General features: G+C 34.8%; 2 protein-coding genes across 2 annotated transcripts; one reads left to right on the top strand and one right to left on the bottom strand.

Annotated features, from left to right (window-relative positions):
• The first annotated feature begins 4988 nt into the window (after positions 1-4988).
• On the top strand, positions 4989-10338 carry LOC102233547 (cocaine- and amphetamine-regulated transcript protein-like). Its single transcript, XM_005813911.3, has 4 exons — positions 4989-5083; positions 5162-5310; positions 8081-8164; positions 9704-10338. The coding sequence occupies exons 2-4, from the start codon at positions 5179-5181 to the stop codon at positions 9809-9811; spliced, it is 324 nt and encodes a 107-aa protein (XP_005813968.1). The 5' UTR covers positions 4989-5083; positions 5162-5178; the 3' UTR covers positions 9812-10338.
• A 2107-nt stretch (positions 10339-12445) lies between these two features.
• On the bottom strand, positions 12446-15884 carry LOC102236113 (zinc finger protein 501-like). The gene is made up of 2 exons (XM_023344536.1): positions 15535-15884; positions 12446-14840 (listed from the first exon to the last, which is right to left on the bottom strand). The coding sequence occupies exons 1-2, from the start codon at positions 15590-15592 to the stop codon at positions 13615-13617; spliced, it is 1284 nt and encodes a 427-aa protein (XP_023200304.1). The 5' UTR covers positions 15593-15884; the 3' UTR covers positions 12446-13614.
• Positions 15885-16068: the final 184 nt, after the last annotated feature.

Genomic DNA, 16068 nt, shown 5'->3' with positions numbered 1-16068 from the left:
AAGAATCAGTGTCATTTTTGAGACGTTTCCTTCAGTGGTTCTGGGTGCAGCGCCCCCACAGGCGAGGAGGGGAACAGGTTTTCCAATTAGTTTTGATCATTTGATGCAGAGTGAAAGCGAACCACAGCAGCTAAAATTGTAACAAATGTCGCCATTTTGTTCCCAAACTGAACCGAATCTACCGGAAAACACAAAGATGTTGGAGTCAGTTATAAACGAGTCAATACTGGAAGAAATCCTGCAAAAAAAACTAAATCTGGGGCAAAGGTCGAAAAGTATTGACCTGCTTTTTATCGATCTTCAGTGATTGGATATTGATTTGATGTTGAATTGGACGAGTTTGTCTTGTGAAGCATCTTCAGGTGACATTTGGGGGAAATTGTTGGTCTGAGTTGTAATTAGACTGAAACAAACAAACCTGGACGAAGACCCAGTTCATCACATAGATGTTCCCAATAAGCCACTGGAAACCACCTTGTTCCTCCTACTGGATATTTTTCCATTCATTAATAAATGCTTTGCTGAAGGCAAAATAATGACCTGAGCACATCAGAGCTATAGTTATTACAGTTAACTAAAACTAATAAGAAAAATTAATAATTAAAAACGAATTAATAATAAATGAGAAAACAACTGAATAGAACTGTAATTAATGGGGAAAAACTATAATATCTGTTTATAAAACTAACTGAAACATACGTAACTTATAGATATAATATCCTTTTTGTGTTTATTAAATATTTATAGCCTTTCAGACTGAAGCGAAATGTATCTTTTCTCCACATAAGCAGTTTACGTCAGCTGCAGGCAAATTACGGCACTCCATAATCCTGGCGCTGATTACGTTAAAATGGCGACGGCAAAAGTTGTTTTATAAAAATTAAATCCATTTTGAAAAGTTTGTTAATTATTTAAAAACTAAAATTACTACCACAATTAATCAAAACTGAACTTAATACTTCACTAATAAAAACTAGAAAGCCCACTTAAAGCTAAATAAAGAAAATAAAACTAAACTAATAAAAAGTTAAAATCTATTATAACCCTGATCAAATCTTGAGATTATAAACCCAACTCCACATGTAGTGACATAATCTGAGTCGTTCTTATTAAGACTAATTGGTTTTAGATCTCAAATGGCTCGTAAAGTTCTCGTTTTATTTATTTTTTAGTAAATCCAGTGCTGCTGCGGTTTGTTGGGTTTCTTCTGCAGCTGCGGCTCATTTTTCTTCTGAAGGCGACACAAGCTGCAGCTGGAGGTCGCAGCGTCCTCTGAATAATCAGCGCGTTGGTGACGTCAACTTCAGCCTCCGCTGTCAGGCGCAGATTTATCTCCGGCTGCTGGTTTTATACTAATTCAGATGAAAAAACTGAACAAAAACAAACAGAAAAACAAACTTTGTCACAGTTTCTCTATACCTGATGTGGATCCACGGCTGGATAAGAAGTGAATATTCTCAAAATACAAATAAATAACCGAATCTAGAGAATTAATTTTGAAGAAAATACTTCCCTACATTCATTATTTCTTAGTTTCTGTTGGCAGTAATTCTCATTAGCCAACAGTGGACGAAATAAAACATTGAAACTTATTTTTCATCTTGAGTTTCTGTTTCCATGGAATCAACCCTGATCTCACAATCCAACATGGCTGCAGTGATAAATCAGCCACAGTTATTTAAACAAAACATAATAGCATTAAGTAATAGCGTGCTTTATGCTATTTAGTACGGAAGAAGAATAGTGCCTCTAAAGAATTTAATTCTGACATCAATCTCAGATTTATTTGGAAAATGTCAGGACTGAGATTAAAACGAAAATTAAAAATGACTATAGTGAATTAAAAAAGTCAGAATTTTGACTTTTTTCTCATGATTATTATTTTTGTTTATTTACTATTAAGTAATTTTAATCTCAAAATTCTTACTTCGCTCTTGCGATACTGACTTTTCCCCAGAATCTTGAGGGAAAAAAAGACAAAAAATTTTAGATTAAATTCAGAAAAATTATTTAAAATTTTTTTTTAAATAATTTCATTGTGAAAAAAAGTAACAATTTTGAGACTAAAGTCAATATTCTGAGGAAAAAAATGCACAAAGCAAATTTTGAAATTAAATTTGGGACTTTGTGGAGAAATAAAAGAATTCTGAAATTAAAGTCAAAATTTTGTGAGGAAAAAAAGTAAAAACTCAGAAATTAAAGTTAGAATTCTGAGGAAAAATGTATATATATATATATATATATATATATATATATATTTATATAATGAAGCCTAGGCGCAAATTCAAACTGGAAGACTCTTTTATCCCCACCGGGACCCGTTAATTGAAGCAACCTGCCCACAATCGTCGACCTATCAACGCCGGACCAAGCCACGTCACGTCCAATCATCGACCAAGTCCCAGCTGATAAGGACCTTCATTCATGGCGTCCTTCGCTCTCCAGCCGAGCTCAACCCACCACCACCCCTTCTCCTCCATTCGCCCGGTCCTGAGGCCCGCACCCTCCTTCAACCTCCACCACCAGTGCCGGGCCCCGGGGGATGACGTTCCTAACAGCATCGGGGATGCTCATCTGAAGCCTATCGCTAACGCTGCGATAACCGTTATCCCCAGCCGGGGCCCGAGCGCCAAAGACTCTAAATTCTGTTTGTCAATAAACTCTTCTAATTGTCTTCTCATCTCCGTCTGAGTCTCTCCAGATTGAACTGAGATTGTTGATTAAAATAGAATTAATTTTTTTTAGCAAACTAATTCTTCACCGTGATTTAGAGTTAAAACTCACACCAACATTTCAGTGTTAATCCGTATAAATAATCTCGTCTTCCGGTCATTTTTGATTCATTAGCTGCAGAATCAAACCAAAATAATCTGTACATCTTTAAACTGAAATCCTAAAAAACTTACATGACATGAGAAACTTTTCATTGTGAGTCTTTTATACAAAATAGAGCAAATCAAACTTTTACTTTGAGTTTTCTAACATTTCCCAGATTGTTGTTCAAATCTTTTGCTTTTTTCTCAGGCTCATAACATTTTGTTGGGTTTCCTCACTAAATCTGTTTAGTTTGTTCAATCTGCTGACAGTCATCCAGTTTTCTGTCACTTTTAAAACATTTATCTTTGAAAGTGAAAGTCACAAATCGCTGCTCCAGAAATGCAGATTCAAGATGTTATTTCCCATTTAATCTAGAGTGAACTCCCCGTGTTCAATGCTGTTATTGTTGCCTTAAACTGAATGGTTTTGGTTCGTCTTTCTCTGGACTCGCCGTCGGATGTGGAGCGACTGAGATAGGAGCTGCTATGACATTTAGCCGTTAATGAAAGCCGAGATGAAAGCAGAGACCGGAGCAGTCGAGCTGCAGGTCGCAGCACGATGCAAATCAGACGAAGGAAAGGGCACAAAGCTTTTCCTCCTGCGTCATTATTAAGCTCAGAGCTGACCCGAGGGCAGCCGGATCGAACCAGCTGCTATTAGCAGGGCTGCAGGATGCGACTTTATCGATACGCAGCATTCGGATGATTAACAGAAACTCCTGAGGCTGCTGACCTTTGACCTGCTGCCTTTGTTTAATGAGCAGGTGGAGACAGAGGGATTTCTCTGGTTGTTTCCAGGTATTAGACCGATCCCTCAGAGGATTACTACAGCTTTTAATTCATCTTTTCAACCCTTTTCACAAACAAAAAATCTTATTTGTGTTTAATTGTGGTCTAGAAACATTTAAAGTGACAAAATAACGTCAATAATTATTGACGTCATTTCACCAGCAGTTGGCTGGTGAAATGACCAGTTCAGAGCTGGTGAAATGACACGTAAAACAGCAAAGCATAAAAAACAACTACAAGAGGCAAAGCATTGTGATGAACAAATAGATCGAGAAAATAAAAGATATAAAACTGATCGCCACGGACAGAAAATAAACAAAAGATTACAAATAAAAGCAACACTAGCAGCAAAAAACATAAATTATAATTAACTAATTTATAATAACAGAAACCAAGTAGGAACAGAAATAAGACAGATTAATTCTCACCCAAAAAAAAGAAGACAAAATAATCAAAAACTAAAATAAATAGTCATAGAAAGCTTCTGGATGAGTTTCTAGTAAAAATATCTTAATAAACTTTAAATAAGACAAAATTAAACAACTTTTCAGTAAAATAAGAGCTTGTTTAAAGTAAATAACTCCTTAGTATTAATAAAGAATTTTGTTCCACTGGCAAGGGGTGTTGAGCCTGTTACCTAGCAACCCCAGCCACGCCCAGCCTGTTACCTAGCAACCCAGTTCTAGTTCCACTGGCAGATTATTTCACTTATAAAAAGACATTTTTCCCATGTTATAAATTAAATAAACTGCCTGTGGAACTAGCATTTGTTTTTATCAATAACTACCAAATTATTCACTTAAAACAAGCTTTTATATTTTGTTGAAAAATCACTTGCAGGTTAATTTTGACTTAAAGTGAAGTAAGATATTTACACAAGAAACTAGGCAGAAATACTTGGTAATATTTTGTGTTTTTGCAGCGTATGATTGAACTTTTCAGCAACAAACACTTAGATTTTTTTTAAAAAGCCCGGTGAAGGAACTATGATGCTGTGGGCTTGTTTTTGGAGAACAGTGAAAGCTTTAAAATACCAGAACATTCTCAATAAAACTCAGGTGGCCTCCACATCATATGAACAAATCAACACAGAAATGTTTCAGCTGAGCCATTTCTGCTGGTTCTCGTCATCAGCTGACCTTTGACCTCCACATATACATCAGATCAAGATGTTTAATAGTAACTCAGAAAAGCTGCAGACCATCAATCACAGGACAACACAGGGTCACGGTTTATCTGATGAGCCGAATACATGAATAATCTGAGTGAGGAGCAGCAGAGGAGGAAGAGGAAGAGGAGGAAGAGGAGGAGGAAGAGGAAGAAGAGGAGGAGGAAGAGGCGGTATAAATAAAGGAGCGGGAGAAGCTGGAGCTCACGCAGAAATCTTGAAGACAAAACACCGTATAACCACAGCGGAGCCGCAGACGAAGAAATCAAACATTTTTCTCATCAGATTTTAATTATTTTCCACATTTAAAGTAAATTCCTGCCTTATTTAAAAGTTTGGTAGTTTGGTAGTTTGAAGGTTTTCATTTCAGTTTTTGATTTTTTTTTAGGTGTTCTAACTCTGGAGATGGAGAGCCTGCGAGCGGTCGTCTACCTGTCCATCTTCCTCTCAGTGATGTCATCCGTTTGTCAGGGTGAAAGGTCAACTGAGGGTCAGCTGCCGTCGGCACCGGATGAGCCGACCTTTGGATTTGAACTGGTGAGTGTTTCGCTCAGGAGGTTTTATAAACGTTGGGAAAATGTGCATCAAAGTTGAATAAAGTTGTTTTAGTAGAAAAAGTCAAATTCACTGATACATATTTTTAATATAATAAAATATAAGTAAATATTGAAAGCTCCAGTTTATTGTAGCAAAGCTTTTTAAAGTAAATAATCAAGCTGCATGTGATATTTGTTGCAACATCTACATAAATATAGCATTTATGAAAACATTCAAACTTATTCTGAGTAAAATTATGTTAAAATTATTGCTTATTTATTATATTTAAATATTGAAACACATAAAATAATGTATGTTTAAGTTCAAACTACATAAGAATCTGTAAAAAGTTTCTAAATAATCAGCTGTCATATGTACAAGTTAAAATATATGAAAGAGAAAATGGAGGATTCTGTTGCTCCATTGAAAAATTGAGGTAAATATAAATAAAATGAATATAATTAAAGTAAATAACTGTGACAAAATTGTGAAACAGTGACTTTCGATAAAATAAGTAAACATGGTATATATAAATAGTCAATAATAAATAAATATTTGTATGAACTTAGTGACAGAATTTGAAATCGGTGCTAAATATTTGATTATTTCAGGATATCAGGAGGTTTAGACTAAAAATACAATTAACTTATTTTATGTTCAATAAGCTAAACTGAATTAAAGATCATAAAGATTCAGACCAAGATTTAAAACTGATGGTTTATTAGTTTCAGAAATATTTATTCCATCCTGATGATAAGGCCAGGAAATGTTATTAAACGGTCATGGTGGTGCGTTCGGATGACGCAGGAAAACTCAGAGACACTGAGAGGAAAACAAAATCCCATTATGGTTTGGTCTATTTTATTCTGGTTATCATTTATAGGGAAAATGCGTCTTTCTGTGGTTTGTTTTATATAAACTGTTCACTATTTCACTCACACATTTTCTTTATTTGTTTATGTTACATTTTCTAAACCTACTGAAAATAACTTCAGGTAGATAAAACAAAAGTTAGATAAATTAACTATACTTTTTGTGTTAGTTTGACAAAATACATATACTTTCAGTTATATTAATTTTCTTTAGTTTTTTTTTTTTTTTTTGCTCAACTTAAACAAATTGTTTTATTTTACTACAATTTGCTATCAAGTCTCTTAAATCAACTAATATTCTTCAAGCTCCATTAACTAAATTCAAATATCAACTGATTCTACAGAAATGGATTCATTAGGTTTAATGCATATTTATCTTCTTTATTTAACACCATAGAAGAAGAATATCAATTGACAAACAAGAACAAACTTTCACTTTTAAAGTGCGTTATATTTGGAAAAGTTAAACCTTAGCAAGATCAAAGAAATATTAAACCCAAAGGGATGGAAATGGTAGATTTAATGTTTGTATAATAAAATAAAATCTTTCATCAAACTGTTCATGATTTATTCTTGAGTTTTAGCCATTACAACCAGCCTCTTGTAGTTTGAGTTATTAGTTAGCTCGCTAGCAGTTACCTCAAATTGTTGCTAGATGGTTATAAGCTAACAGTTTATTAAGCAAACTGTCGGCTCCAGCAGTTAGCAGGGAGTCAGTTATTAGTTTAAAACACCTGCTAACTAGCTAAGTTTCCATTTTTAAGTCATGGAGGTGGTAGTTAGCTTAGGTAACTGCTTAATAAATTAGCTGCTAACAAGCTAACAAACTGTCAACTTTAGCTTGAGATAACTGCTAATTCTGGTGATTTGTCAGTTGGCTCAATAGTAGCTAAACTAACTTGTAATTCAAGAATATAACTGTTTGCATGCTAAGTGTTAGCAGTTGGCTTGAGCTAAATAACTTGGACAGGAAGAATTACAATCAATCAATCAATCAATCAATCAATCAATCAATCAATCAATCAATCAATCGATCAATCAATTAAATTTATTCATATAGCACATTTCAGCAACCTGGCAGTTCAAAGTGCTTTACATCATAAAAAGACAATTTTCTGTCAGGATTTGGCCTAAAGTAACCTCTAATTTAAACACGTAACTGTGAGTTTGTTAGCAGTTAATCATTTCTGAAACAAACTCTAGCAGTTGGCTAAGTGTTAGCAGTTAAATTGAGCTAACTGCTAGCACTGGCATACTGGTTAGCATAGGCTAAATGTTAAGCTGTTAACAGTTCTGGCAAATAAATGCTAAGTAATAGTTACAATTTTAACATGTAAGTTTCCAGCAGTTAAGCTAACTACCAACTCCAGCTCTTAGAAAATGAAAATGAGATAGGTAGCAGTTAACTACTACTACTAATACTACTACTACTACTACTACTACTACTACTACTACTACTACTAACTGTAGTATTTAATTACACACCTTAAAACTAGCACAATTTTTGTGTTACTAAGTTGGAAAATAAATATAAATTGTCCAAAAGAAACATAATATAAAGAAATATAACAAAATAAAGCAGAAATTCTCATCTAATCTTACAGTTTTTGACAATAAATGACTGTAAAAGCCTCCATTAGCAAAATTATCCTGCCGACAGACTCACTCTGAGCTGCCATGTGGTCAGAAACCGCCAGGCTGCAGGTGTGAACGACTTATTTGTGTGAACGTCTTATTTGTGTGAACGTCTTATTTGTGTGAACGTCTTATTTGTGTGAACGTCTTATTTGTGTGAACGTCTTATTTGTGTGAACGACTTATTTGTGTGAACGTCTTATTTGTGTGAACGTCTTATTTGTGTCGCTGACAGCGTGTTTGTGTCTCGTTTGCGTGAGCAGGCTGAAGCTCTGCAGGGTCTCCTGGACGAAGCTGACAGCAGAGTCGGCCTCTCCGTGGAGAAGAAGGCCAGCGTCATCCCCAGGGTGAGAACATGACTGACGGCTTTCAAACCTCACACGGCAGCTGCTGCCACCAACATTAGCATCACTGAGCACGACTGTTGGTTCATTTTACAACCAAGACTTTGTTTGACGTTACTTTCTGAGGCGAAAAATCTGATTTTATTCATCAGAATATTGATCACATTTATTGGTGCAGCACATTTCAGCATCCAGTTGGTTCAAAGTTCATGAATACACAAATACAAAAAGTCACAAAAAACACAGATTTGAGAACAAATATTACATTTACATGAAAAACATGAGTACATATCATATTGTTGGCCAATATAGTAAAAAAGTCTCAAAACAATTCAGATTTTTTATAAACTTAAAAGGCTTGATGACTTTGCCTAAAAGAATAATTTCCCCTTTAGTTTTGGTCTGTTGGTCTAATTAATGTTTAAAAGGAAATCCAGTGAATTGTCGAATTAATTTTTTCTTCTAACAATTTCTGCAATCTGTTTGCAGCAAACACTAAAAACACAGGAAATCATGGTGATTCAATTAACTCAATAAAATGTCAACTTAGTTTTAAAAATGCTAGTAAATATAAGAGTAAACCTGAAAGCAAATAAAGAAGATAAATCCTAAATCATTAGGTAAAAACAGGATAAATCTGTAGCATTTTTAATATTTTTATGTAATTCTTGTTGAAAATAGTGAGTAGTTGATATTTTTATTTATTGAATCGTATTTTAATGTCTCTGCCTCAGATTAAAAATCCTCAGATTAAAAGGAGTAATTTGTTACTGGAACAAGTTGCCTTCTGTAATTAAGTTAATTGTTGATTAATTTTAAAAACAACCTTAAATAAATAATAAAATAAAACTGAATTGATGTAATGAGGAAATTTAGTGAAGATTGTTATTCACAACATTAATTTGGTTTAACAAAGTGAATTTTGTGTTTTCAGGTATTTTGTTATAATTTCTGTAAAATAATAAAATTACTGAGGCGGCTGATTTGAATTTTGTGATTTGGTTTAGTTTTCGTGTCTCTTATGGTATTTCATTATGTTTTTTTGTAAAAATATAAATTTATTGCATAAGGAAGCATCGCCTCCACTGTGGTTCAGACTAATGAGGATCAATAAATAAATAAAATTAAATTAAATTGAAATAAATTAAATGAGATTAGATTAAACTACATTAGAATAAAATAAAACCAAATTTAATTAAAGTAAATTCAATCAAATTAAAATAAATTTAAATAAGTTCAACTAGATTAGATTAAATTAAAATACAACTATAATAAACAATATTAAATAAAATTAAACTAAATTAAACTAAATTAAATCAGATTAGATTAAATTAGATTAAATCAGATTAAATTAAATAAAATTAAAATAAATTGAAATAAATGAAACTAGATTACATTAAATTAAAATACAACTATAATAAACAAAATTAAATAAAATTAAACTAAATTAAATCAGATTAGATTAAATTAAATCAGATTAGATTAAATTAGATTAAATCAGATTAAATCAGATTGAATTAATCCTGCTGTGTGTCCTGTCAGTGTGATGTGGGCGAGCGCTGTGCGATGAAACACGGACCTCGGATCGGCCGGCTCTGCGACTGCCTGAGAGGAACGGCCTGCAACACCTTCTTCCTGCGCTGCTACTGATCGTCACTTTTACCCTGTGAGGAGGTGAAATCTAATCGTTAATCTATAATCGGGTCAAACAGAACCAGTCCTCACAGATAGAAGTACGCGCCGACACTCTCTCCTGTTTGTCTCAATGTTTTTGTTTTAAAGTTTCTGTCTGTAATTCAGATTCATTTGTTTTTGTTAGTAAAGATTTTTCACAAAGCTGCGTTATGGAAATGATTTTATGATTTTCTTATGAAATTTGTCAAACAAACTTTTGTCGTCAGATAAATTTTAAATATTTCTGTAACACATAAATGTGGATTATTGTATTCATTCTTAAAGCTGTAAACATTTAGTTCAGGTTGTTTGTCTTTCTGTTTGTTGTCAATTATTTTTAAAGTATCTGAAATTCAATGTTTACTTTAAGTATATTGTGTGTTTTCTGGTATATAAAGTTATTTGAAACAGATGTTATAGATATTCTTTATCTGCCTATTTGTATATTTTTGTCTGTGAATCTTTATCTTTTTTGCAATTAAATAAATGGTGGTGTACCACAGAGCTCAGTACAAAGACCTCTGCTTTTCTTCACCATTTTGTGTCGCATTAAAATGTAATTTAAATTTACATGCAGATGAAGCTCTGCTGGATGGTTGTTTATTGGTGTTAGGAAACAATACTGAAGAAAAAGAAAACACAAATGGATTCTGTATTTAAACTCCTTATTTATTCCACTAAAGTTAAGAGAAAAAGAAACATAAAACAAATTTAACTCGTAAGGAACTGCAAATGTAACCATATGGCAGCTTTGAATAAGAAAAATATACATCATTACCCTTTATAAACATGGCTGAGATCCAGACAATGTGGTTTTTACAATATTAACAAAAAACGTGTTTGAAAAAAATTATTAAATCCAACAAGTTAGTGAAGCACAACTTTCATGTTTCAATACGTAACACAACACCCAATAATAAAGCAGTGATAAAATCTTCTGTTTATTTTTGCATTCAATAATCCATATTTATTTAGGAAGATTGTCATGGATCAACAGATTGAGACCAACAGAATGGTGCAACACGCAGACATTTCTTTACCCAGTGGGTCTGCAACGAGACAAAATGGTGGATTGTAAGTTCTGCTCCGGATCTGAGCAGCTTTGTTACTTTACTTCATGTAGCAGGTCAAACAAATTTTGTACATTAACTCTTTCTCGTAAAAACACCTAGAGAGTAAAAAATGTTTTTTTTAAACATTTTGAGGTTTCCGTTGACCTTTTCCTGAGTGATATTTCAAAATCAATAATGGAAGTGTAATCAGCTTCTCTTCTCCCAAAAGCATTAGCTTGAAATTACAAGTTCTGTTGTGTGAAAACTAACAGTGATTTGTAGAGTTTGATTAAAACATCCACTGGAAAAGTGGATGTAGAAAACATGTAGAAAAGTGAGACTTTCAGCTGCTTCCATTCATTCCGCTTCACAAATTGGGGACAACAGGAGAGAAATCTGAAGCTTCTGTTAAGAACATTTAATTTTCCTTTCTAGTAAGACATTTACTATTGTGCTAAAGAAATCCAACTATGGTTGACTTTTCTCACTGCAAAACACAAAATCTTACCAAAGTATTTTTGATCTAGTTTCTTGTGCAAATATTTTAGTGCACTTGAAATAAGACAAAACTGACTCACAAGCAACTTTTCAGCAATATATAACTCCTTAGTATTGATGAAAAAGTTCTAGTTTCATTGGCAGATTATTCCACTTACAACAAAACATTTTCTCACATTACAAGTGAAATAATCTGCCAATAAAACTAGAACTTTTTTTATATAGATATTTTTGCTGAAAAGTTACTTGTAAGTTAGTCGTATTTCAAATGTACTAAGAGATTTTTGCTAGATCAAAATACTTGGTAAAATTTTTAGTCTTTACTTGCTTTGTAATTTTCCTCTTTGTGCATGTTTGTGTTTTTTGCTTCCTGTCTAGTGAGAAATATTCACCTCCAGCTGAGTTTCCATTACCTGAATCGTCCAATCACAGCGGGCCAGGTCTGACTAAGGAAACCTTTAACATGTCGTTCAGGCGGGCGTAGATTTATCAGCCAGAATCAGGAACAGGATGGCATTTAGCTCCCAGCTTCCAGCCCTCAAAGATAAGATGGAGTAATTACTGGATCCAGCACCTGCAGCGCCGCTAGAGCTGCAATAGGAAGCAGGCCGATGCTGACACACATTCACACATTCAGGGCATTTCAAAGGTTTTCACACCCATTGTTATTACTGCAAATGTCAATGTATTGTAATTTTTATTTGATAAACCAACACAAAGTTAGCATAATTTTAAAAATATTTCAATGTATTTGGTTATTTTAATGAAATAATCCAAAGAGTACCTAGCATCTGGTTTAGCTCCACTGAGTCAAAGTTTTCACTACATTCCCTTAATATGTTTTTTTTTTTACCAGCTTCCACATCAAGAAACGAAAGTTTTGCGGATTCATGTTTGCAGACTAGATCCAGCTCAGTCAGATTAATAGACGTCTCCTAACATTAGATTTAAAGCACTACTTGTTTCAGGACTGGACTTTGACTGGGCCAAAGGAGGTCGGTTCTCAGTCTTTAATCGTTTGCGGCTTCTAACCGGATTTCCTGCAGTACTGTACAACATCCTTTTGATATAAACTGAATAGCATCCAGATGTTTTCACGTATTTTTTTTCTTTTTAGAAATTGTATCAGCTGGATCCGTGACTACAGGCGGAAATTGGCACTTAGGGCTGTAACCTGCTGCAGTGGTTAATACTGTCCCTGTTTTAAATAAAATAAATCATAAATCTGTACTTAGCTCTAGTCATCTTCCTGCTGATGAAAAGCTCCCCAACAGCATGATGATCCCACCACCATTTTCCACCACATGGATCTTAGTTTTCAGAGAAGTAGCCGTAGTTTTCCTCCATACATACTGTTGATTGCAGGTAAAAGAAAAGTTCTGGTAAAAAAAGACCAGAACACCTTAATCTTTCACCTTTGTTGTGCTCTCTACATGCTTTGAGGCAGCTTACAAAGGTGACTTCTTGTGGTGGTTTTCGTCATTGATTTACCTCCTTAAAAAAGACTTAAAAGTAGCTTAAAAACATTACATTAACTCAAATGTTCGCAATATAAAGCTCCGGTTTATTTCACATTAGAAATGCGTTCCACAGTTTTGTTCTTGGCACAAACATGAAGTAAAACTGATGAATTTGGAACGATGCGATGCTTCAACAAATAGCACATCAGTGATTTCACACAGAGAAGGCAATGATCTGGTGCAATTCAATGCACTGAATCATCGGGGCCCAACAAAGCTCATGATTTAGTACAGCTTATTGAATCATGTTTTAGTCTAAAATAACTTTTTATTCTAATTTGATAAATTAGGATGAAGCTAAGCTATGAATTGAAACTGAATGAGAAAAACTTTCACAAGAAGGAATTGCATCCTAATTCCTGTATGTTTAATGTCCAGTTTGAGGGAACATCTGTCATCTTCCAGTTCTACAGAGTCCAGCTAACAATTTAATTATGTGATAAGGGTGTTAAAAAAAGTACCTTAGCTGAAGGACTGGAGTTTCATATCCCTGATCGAGATTTAATTTTTTTAAAACTCACTACGTCCAAATACCAAAAAAGTTGAATTTTTTTATGAACATCAATAAATCCATGCCACTTTAATAAAGTCCCCACAGCCAGTGGTTTTGCTTCTTTCTACAATGTTAAAGCAAAATTTTTTAGGTTTTTTACTTTTTAAATAGTCTCATCTCCTGCTTCGAACACATTTAAGGTAATTTTTTTAGTAATCAGACAGCAGAGCACAACGGTTCCTGTCCTTCATGAATTCTCATGTGAGAATTTAAATATAAGGTTTTGCTGAATCCTTGACCACAAACGGAACAACTAAAGGCTTTTTCTCCGCTGTGAACTCGTGTGTGGTTCACAAAATCCTGTTTCCTCCTAAAAGCTGCTGCACAGACAGAGCAGTTGAAAGGTTTTTCTCCTGTGTGGATTCTTGTGTGCTCCATCAGAGCGTTCTTCCATTTAAAAGCAGCCTTGCACACGGTGCAGGTGTAAGGTTTCTCCCCTGTGTGACTCCTCATATGACGATTCAAACCCGCGTTGTGTCGATAACTCTGACTGCAGATGGAGCAGATGAAAGGTTTCTCACCCGTGTGGGTTCTCATGTGCTGCTTTAGAGTATATTTTCTTTTGAAGGATGCATCACACAGGGTGCAGCCGTAGGGTCTCTCTCCCGTATGAATTCTCATGTGTTCCACATAGGAATTCTTCCATGTGAATGTTGCGTTACAGACGGCACAGCTGAAGGGTTTTTCCCCTGTGTGGATCCTTGTGTGCTCCAGGAAAGTGTTTTTCCATCTGAAGGTGGCCTTACAGAAGGAGCAGGTGTATGGTTTTTCCCCTGTGTGGCTCCTCATGTGGCGGCTCAGTCCCACACTGTGTCGGTAGCTTTGGCCACAGATGGAGCAGCTAAATGGTTTCTCACCTGTGTGGGTTCTCAGGTGTTGCACTAAAGTATACTTTCTTTTAAAAGTTGCATCACAAAAAGAGCAGCTGAAGGGTCTTCCTCCTGTGTGGACTTTTCTGTGTCTCAACAGACGTTCCCTGCGGCTGAACGCTTTCCCGCAATCACTGCAAGTGTGTAGTTTATACTCGATGTCACAGAATATATCACCTGATTTTAAACTTGGCTGTGGTTCACCACTCTCCTCCCAGTTTCCATCGCTGACATCCGTCTCTGAAGAACCAGAACTTTTTTCTTCATGATCTGATTCTGAACATTCATCTGGTTCTGGTCCCATAAAGTCTCCATTCTCTTCAGTCAGGGTTTGATGAAGTTTTGTAGACTCAGATTTCTCTTCATCCTCTTCACTCTTGACGGTATTAAATTGGAACTCAAAAATCTCAGCTTCCTCCTGCTCTTCTTTAATCTGTGGGTGGTTCTGGTCATCCTGGTCCAGTTTGGGACTGTGTACCTGCTCCTCTTTGATTACTTTCAGCTGCTGGACATCTGCAGGAAACAAAACAGATCACAAAAGCGCCTCAGCGTTAAGTATATACACCTGGTCTAAATACAACTTATTTAACACTCACTGTGGTACCAAGCAACAAAATAGGAAAAGCACATATTGAATACATCTAGAACAGAAGTGAACATAAAATAAATGTAAACCTCCTGAATTGAAACGGGATCTTTTTTATGCTTGTGCCTTACTAAAATATTCACATTTTATTCCATCCAGCCAATCAATGTATTTATTTGGAATCATACAGTCAGACAGTTCTGTCTTTTTCCTTTCATTTTTTGCAAATAAGGAAAACAGGGCGGGGGAAACAGAAAAATCAGTGCATTGAATGCACTGATTTCTGTTGGTTTATTTGTTAAAAATCATAATAACTACACTAAAGTTAGACATTGTCAGCTGACAAACTGGAAAAGTTAAAGACATAAATACTTTTGGACGGCAGTGCATGTATACAAAATTATATTTTTGCCAATTGCTCCCACATTAGATATCTGAATGATTCATTATCCCATTTATGTTAAATTCCCACATTTTTAATACACTGATATGTTTAATGTTTCTTCTGAAAACAAACATAAATAAAAACTCAAGTTTATGCCACTACCTCCCATATTATGTTCATAAATAATATCCAAACTGAAAGTGATTTAACTTCAATTTAAAAAAAACTATGATTACCGTTAGCTTTGGTTGATTCAACGGAGGGTTTTAATCTCAGGTCCTCCAGCGATGACATTTTAGCTGCTACTTCAGACACAAACACAGCCAGCCTGCTCCCGTCAATCCGTTTCTCTCCTTCGGTTATTTATCTTCATCATCCTGACTGCTTCAAGCTAACAGATGGTCAAGCTAACGTCGGCAGCTAAGCAGCCTAACTGACGCTAAATCAGGGGGAAAAAATATTTTAAAAACAATATGAGTAAAACGTGACAATCAAAACACGATGATATACTGTAGGTATCTACTCAGTGGGAACACAACGATAACTAAGGGATAATAGAGCGACCGTCAATTCACTGCTTAGAGTGAACCACTTCCGGTGATGCACCACTATACATCCTGGTGGCCTTCAAACTAAAAGCCTCAAATCCACAGACCTATTCATTAAATTAGATTATTTAAAAATGAATTTATTTCAGGAAGTCCAGGAAGAAAATTATATAGATTTATTAGACAAAATCACAACAACATTTAATTTCCCTTTGGGATTTT

This window comes from Xiphophorus maculatus, chromosome 13 (assembly GCF_002775205.1).
Source record: "Xiphophorus maculatus strain JP 163 A chromosome 13, X_maculatus-5.0-male, whole genome shotgun sequence".
Classification (NCBI taxonomy): domain Eukaryota; kingdom Metazoa; phylum Chordata; class Actinopteri; order Cyprinodontiformes; family Poeciliidae; genus Xiphophorus; species Xiphophorus maculatus.
The sequence above is the reverse complement of the archived record's forward strand: the minus strand, read 5'-3'. Positions and strand labels throughout refer to the sequence as shown.

What these genes read in the sequence shown, in the direction of transcription:
- LOC102233547 (XM_005813911.3), top strand. Translation starts at nt 5,179, where the DNA reads ATGGAGAGCCTGCGAGCGGTCGTCTACCTGTCCATCTTCCTCTCAGTG. An exon ending in CGACCTTTGGATTTGAACTG is followed by an intron (nt 5,311 to 8,080) that starts GTGAGTGTTTCG and finishes TTGCGTGAGCAG; the next exon opens with GCTGAAGCTCTGCAGGGTCT. An exon ending in AGGCCAGCGTCATCCCCAGG is followed by an intron (nt 8,165 to 9,703) that starts GTGAGAACATGA and finishes GTGTCCTGTCAG; the next exon opens with TGTGATGTGGGCGAGCGCTG.
- LOC102236113 (XM_023344536.1), bottom strand. Translation starts at nt 15,592, where the DNA reads ATGTCATCGCTGGAGGACCTGAGATTAAAACCCTCCGTTGAATCAACC. An exon ending in TGAATCAACCAAAGCTAACG is followed by an intron (nt 14,841 to 15,534) that starts GTAATCATAGTT and finishes TGTTTCCTGCAG; the next exon opens with ATGTCCAGCAGCTGAAAGTA.